The sequence below is a fragment of the Stegastes partitus genome, unplaced genomic scaffold (assembly GCF_000690725.1).
Source record: "Stegastes partitus isolate 25-593 unplaced genomic scaffold, Stegastes_partitus-1.0.2 Scaffold407, whole genome shotgun sequence".
NCBI lineage: Eukaryota > Metazoa > Chordata > Actinopteri > Pomacentridae > Stegastes > Stegastes partitus.
In genome coordinates this window covers 430,757-437,286 of record NW_007578138.1, presented here as the reverse complement: position 1 = coordinate 437,286, position 6,530 = coordinate 430,757, and the positions used below count along the sequence as shown (strand labels likewise).

Genomic DNA, 6,530 nt, shown 5'->3' with positions numbered 1-6,530 from the left:
GGAAGCCGGAGAACCCGGAGAGAACCCACACTGCACGGGGAGAACATGCAAACTCCACAGAGAAAGATTCCGGTGCCCCCACCGGGACGCAAACCGGCGACCTTGCGAGGCAACAGTGCTACCAACTGCGCCACCTTGCAGCCCCTCCTCCAAACATATTTCTGGTAATTATGGCCAAACAGTTTAAGTGTACTTTCATCTGACCTCAGAACTTTCCTCCAGAAGGTTTTCTCTTTGTCCATGTTGTCAGCAGCAAACTTCAGTCGAGTCTTGAGGTGCTGTTTCTGGAGGAAGAGCTTCCTTCAGAGCTGCTCTTTGGTGATTCTTGGTTGACTCTTGACCATCCTGACCAGACAGAGCTAAGTGATAGTTTGTGTTTTCTTCCAGATCGTGGCAGTGACACAACTACCTTAAATACTTACTATTGGCTCAAAGGAGTCACCAGCTGGAGTCAGTCGTGATCACTCAGAGTTTAAGAGGCCATTCCACTAAGACCATCTGATAAACTTTCTTCATTACCAGATGATTTACACTGCTGTATGTGTGTTTTTGACCCAACAGATTTAGTTATATTTCCAGAAGTACTATAAATATAATAAATATATAAAAGTACCAAAAATGCAAGATTGTTTTTTTGTGTGTGTCAGAGGTGGATGTGTTTCACCGATTCCACAATAAAAAATCAGTTATAGGAGTCACTGGAAACTCAAGACTGCCTTGATATACACGGTGTTTACAAATGTATGTAAACTATTGTTCACATCTGTATATATTTTTGACACATAACACCATTTGTCTCATTATTTTTGACTCAGAACTGCATAATTAGCTCAGAATTTGTTGCCTTTTCTTTCAATGTTGTTTAAAAAGGCAGATATTAAGAAACTAAAGAAGGATAATAAGTCAACATTTCTTAAGAAGACATGCTCAGCATTTAAATATTTTTGCTCTAATAACTCCTACAGATTAATTTCAGTTTTAAAATAGAAAATCAAGCTTTTAACTCGAAATCTTAAACATTAGACTCAGCAGCTGATCGTTTCAACATAATATATCACAAGTCTGGCTTCGTAAATCTGAGTAAATCATATTTTTGACCAACTGTCGCAACATTTTTGACTCACAACTGCAAAATCAACCCAGTGGCTCATAATTCTGACTTAATTCTGACTTGACTGAATGGTTGTTCACAACTGTGTTTAATAAATCATGATATGTGATGATAGAATTATGAGATGTTGAGGGAATATCAGTTTTAAAATGGAAAACCAAGATTTGAACTTAAAATCCAAACGTTTAAACCCCAGAATCTGAGTAGTTTTAACATATTGCAACATGTTTGACTCAGTAAATCTGAATAAAGCTAATTTTTGACATCGAAACATCATATTTATTTATTTTGTTTACCTCCTGTCAAAAATGTTTGAAAAGATTACTCGCTATTGAGTAAATTTCAAGACTTTTAGTTATAAATCCTGATGGTACCTTCAAAATAAAAGCAGAATTGTTACCAAAATAAAGTGCAAAACCTGTTGTTTGTTTTGTTGCTGCATATATAACTAGATTTTAAAAAATAATGTAAAAATAATTCTAACAATCAAAGTATGTGCAAGAAAATACACTTTTACAACCAAATCCATCAACATTACGCAAATGGAGCTGAACTAAACGGGCTGAATGTGCTTGTCTGGTTGTACACGGTGTGTTTTGTAACAAACAGTGCTGCTTCTCTCCCACCAGCGGCTCCATCAGCTGTGAGGAAGCCTCGGAGGCAGATATGATGTAATCACAGAGAGGCAGAACCGGAGAAGAGCCGCACCGAGCGGACGGACGGACGCACCGAGCGGACGCATCGCGGCTGCTTTTGGCCACTTTCTGATTTGGTTTGGAGGAGTCATGCCGGGGAGCTTTGAGCCGACCGTCCGATGCTGGATGCCGGCCAGCAGCAGCAGCAGCAGCAGCAGCAGCGGCAGCAGGAGCAGCACCGGCCGGGGATGCTGCTGGTGAAGCCCCTCCATCAGCTGTAATTACCCGCCATGGCCCAGGAGTCTTCTCCCGCAGCTGCTCCATCATCCTCCGCGTAAAAATGGCCCGCACTCCGCCTCCGCCGTCGACATCGGTCCGCCTTGACAGGAGGCTTCACATCTCCCCTCATGTAGGCCCCCTTTTTTTTAATCCTTCCTCTCTTCTGGATCACACTATCACCACTGATCTGGTGTTTTGATCCAATTCGCCTCCTGCCAGCATCGATTTCCTTTTTTCTTTTTTCTCTCCAGCGGATATTTTCGGAGATGGGCCGCTGCACCCCGCTCTGCTCTGCCCTGATCTGAGGCTTTTCTCTTCTGCCATGATGCCCCTGCATGTGGCGTCCATCTGAGCTGGAGTTGTCAAGTTTCTCTGGACCTTTTCCAGGCTTTTACGCGCAGAGCTGCGTGTCCGTGTTGTGTGCGCCCTGCGGGGGGAATGAGCAGCCACCGAGCCTCCGGCACAAGTCCGCCCGCCCCTGCTGCCGCCGCCACCGCCGTCCGCCCTGTGGCCCTGTGACTTCCCCGGGGTGTGGAGGTCCGTCCTGCCTGTCCTGCTCAGGTTTAAACCATGGCCAATGAACCTGTCATCCTTAACGTGTATGATATGGTAAGGCACTTTTCTTTCCTCGCTTTTAGTCACTGCTTTCTGCTCAGACACCAGATTGTGAAATGAATAAACCCACTTGTGCACTTCACAGCTATTATCACACTAAAAAAACAGGCAGTCTGTTTGAATACATCCACATTTATGCTGTTTTTTTTTTTTACTACTTTACTCATCTAAAAGAGCAGATTTTTACATGGACTTTGGTGAAGCACAGTCACACCCTCCCTCAAAGATTTACTGCAACACTAAGTGAAGAAGAGGCAGCCTGTATGTACAGTGTGTGGCCTTTTGTGGTTTGCTGCAGACATGCATTGTGTTGCAAAGCATAAATGTGGGCATTATCCAGCTGGAAAAGTTCCTGTCTGGTTAGATATTGAGCATAAAAAATGAGAAAGCAAAGAAGAAAGATGAGAGAATCAGCCTTTTTTTTTTAAAGCCAATTTGAAAAATGTCAGGATGAGAATGTAATTTAAATGTAATTAGGTCAAAAAAAATATGAGCCAGCTAGTTAATTATGCAGTTCTGAGTCAAAAATACAAGACAGCAGGTCAAAAATGAGAATGAACAGGATTCACCGAGTCAAACACACGGTATGTTAGTCTAGATTAGACATGTTTAAGATTTTAAGTTAAATTATTGGTTTTCTATTTCAAAACGGTGATTAACTCATCAAAATTAAGTTCTAAGTGTTAATAAACTCAAAATATTTAAGCATTAATACTGTGTTCTTAAAAGTTTTACAGTCAAAGGAAATTACATTTTCATTACAGTTTCAAAAATAAGATTTATTAGGATTAACTAAGTCAAACTTGTGATGTTTTATGTTGCAATGATCAGATATTGAGTCTAAATCTTAAGATTTTAAGGTAAAATCCTGATTTTCTATTTCAGAGCGGAGAATAACTCAACATTAGATTGTTAGAGTTATTAAACTCGAAATAAACAACATTAAATGTGTTTTCTTATAAGTTTGACAGGAAAAAGGAAATGACAGTAAAGATGAGATTAACTAAGTCAGGCTTGTGATGTCATATGTTAAAATGATCAGATGTTTTGAGTGAAATCTTAAGTGTGTCTTCTTATAAGTTTGACAGTAAAAGGAAACAACAGTAGATGAAAATCTGATGTTACAATATCAAAAATGAGATTATTAGGATTTACTAAGTCGAGCTTGTGATACATTAAGTTAAAAATTATGAGATAGTGAGTACATTTTAAGATTTTCCTTTAAAAATCCTGATTCACTTTTTCTAAACGGAGATTTGAGTTTTACAGGAAAGGAACCAAAATGATGAGACATGTAATGTTTCTTGTCTTTGTTTTGTCTGTAAGCTTTATTAATCCATTTGTTATGCAGCACTGAGTCAGAAACATACGGAAATTCCAAATTTACTCCATCATAAATTAGATGTATTAAGACAACAACGTCTAAAATTGAGACGGACTCTTTAAAATGTACAAGCATTGAACCATAATGATAAGAAATTTTAACATGCCTTGTCATTGTTTTGACAGTTAGCTGTATTAGTGGATTAATTATGCATTAAAGTCAAATATTTATGAGACGGTGGGTCAAAAATGTTATTTTATTATGCTGAAAATGAGATTTATGAAGCCTTGCTAAGTCAAACGTGAAGTATTGTATCAAAATTATTTGGAATTCTAAGTTAAACTCTTGATTTTCTGCTTCAAAACTGAGATTAACTCGTTAAAATTAGGCTGTAAGAGTTATTAAACCCAAAATAACGACATAAGTTTGACTGTAAAATGAAATGCTGACTTATTATCTTTCTTTAAATATGCAGCAGTGAGTCAAAAATGGGAAAAGTCAGTTTTACGCTCCCAACAAGAGCCTCCGTCAACCCTGTAGCCTCCGTCACTGGGCCTTCAGTTCATGTGACACTAACACACAGACACACAATCAGCAGCAAAGGACAAAAGTCTTCATTCAGCCTCGAACCCACCGCCTGGTTTTCACACACTGAACTGCTGAACAGCTTCTGTCTGAATATTCTGCTTCACGTCACCACACAGTCGCTGCACTAACAGCAAAACCACTTATAAGACCTACATAGACGTGTAATATATTGTTTATAACGCATTGTTTTGTGTTTCTGCAGAATAAACCGGTGCAGTGTGTTACAGATGATTTAATAAGAAGCATGATTGGTTCAAAATCCAACACAAACTTCATTCTTGAGGCAAAAATATTCTAATCTTAGACTTGTTAATGTTTTCCAGAACTCTAGATATGCAAATATTGATGAATAAATAAATAAAATGTGATCATAATGACACACTTATAGTGCACACTTCATCTGAATCCAGTGTTATAACTGGGCAGCATCCCCTTGTGAATGTTATTCATCATGTTGCCACAAAATTTCTCCATTTACCTTCAAACATTAATACCCAACCATTAAAAAAAACAACAACAACCAAACCCAAAACTTCTATATAAAAAGTTATAAAATGACTGTAAATAGATTTATTGGTTGTAGCGGATATGAATGAGCAAAATTAGCTTTAATAACCGTGTATAAACTCTTCATATTCTTTTTATCAAATGGATGTAATATATGTTTGTAACATTGGGGACACATAAATCAAAATTCTGCGCATCCTCTCCACTTAAATTTTGAGTTTCAAACACTTACTTTCCTGCGTTTCGGTAAATTTTTATGCACCAATTTATGATGGAATAATAATATTTAAAGCGCCAAAGTGTTATTAAACTGACCTCCCCATTTTTCTTATTACCCTATATTATTTACGTTATTTTTTGAAATTATTTTTGGACTTTTTTCAAAATCATGGGCATAGATTTCACATAAACCATTTAATTTCTTGCATTTTAATGATTTTTTTATGCACCAATTTGTGTGTTTTTTTGCATCAGTTTATGATGGAATAATAATATTTAAAATGCCAAAGTGCTATAAAACCGACCTCCCCATTTTACTTATCATCTGATATTATTCATTTATTTATTTTTCATTATTTTTGGCCTTTTTTTTATTATGGACATAGATTTTGCATAAACCATTTAATTCCCTGTATTTTGGTGATTTTTTTAATGCACCAATTAGTGATGCATCAATTCATGGTAGAAATGTCTTTATTGATTAAAAAAACAAACAAAAAAACAACATAAAGTAATCCTATTAATTACAGAATGTACTCAGCTGAGTTGACTTTTAAAGCGTTAAAAAAAAATGAATTCCCCATTTTTTAATCCAACACTTTGTGACTTTTTGGATCAATTTATTTTGTTTTTATTTCTGTAACAGAAGATCTAAAATTGCATAAAATAGTAGGAATAATTAAAGGGAGTTGATATTTTAAGTGTCACAAAACTGAATTCCACCAGTGCTGTGATTTACAAGCTTTCAAAACTTCCTCCATATTGTGAGAAGTTGTTCCAAACAACACAAACTAACAGTTCATGCACATCACCAGACATCAGACTGTAGTTTTCAGCCCGTGCTCCCACACATGCCTCCATAACCACCACTAAGCCAGGCGCAGCGCTGCACCGGCGTCTCTCTGCTGACGTCTTGAAGCCGCCTCACAGACGTGAACCTCTGCAGAAGCAACAGCTGCTCAAACAGCTGATTAAATCCCAGCGTTGCTCCGTCGTGACGGCGACTTAACAGGTCACGGCGGGGTTGTCGAACTGGGAGAAAGCGATCCCGAGGGCGGCCACGGTCACAGTTAAATACTTTTTGCGGGGATTAAACACAAGAATGGGAGAAGAAGGAAGCTGCAGCAGGATGAGAGCGAATCATTAGAAGATGATCAATGAAATCAGTGAGACTGATGGTGGTCGGAGTGCAACTTGAATTCACAAAAACAACAGCAGCAGTGACTGAAAAAGCTCCACTGAGGTCATTTTT

At 38.0% G+C, this 6,530-nt stretch overlaps 1 protein-coding gene across 1 annotated transcript in view; it reads left to right on the top strand.

Moving 5' to 3' along the window:
• Positions 1-2,547: 2,547 nt before the first annotated feature.
• LOC103359952 (desumoylating isopeptidase 2) overlaps positions 2,548-6,530 on the top strand; it is an 11,458-nt gene continuing 7,475 nt past the window's right edge. The window contains exon 1 of the mRNA XM_008285538.1: positions 2,548-2,634. Within this exon, the coding sequence (XP_008283760.1) occupies positions 2,596-2,634 (39 nt within the window). The 5' untranslated portion in view covers positions 2,548-2,595. The remainder of the gene's footprint in view (positions 2,635-6,530) is intronic.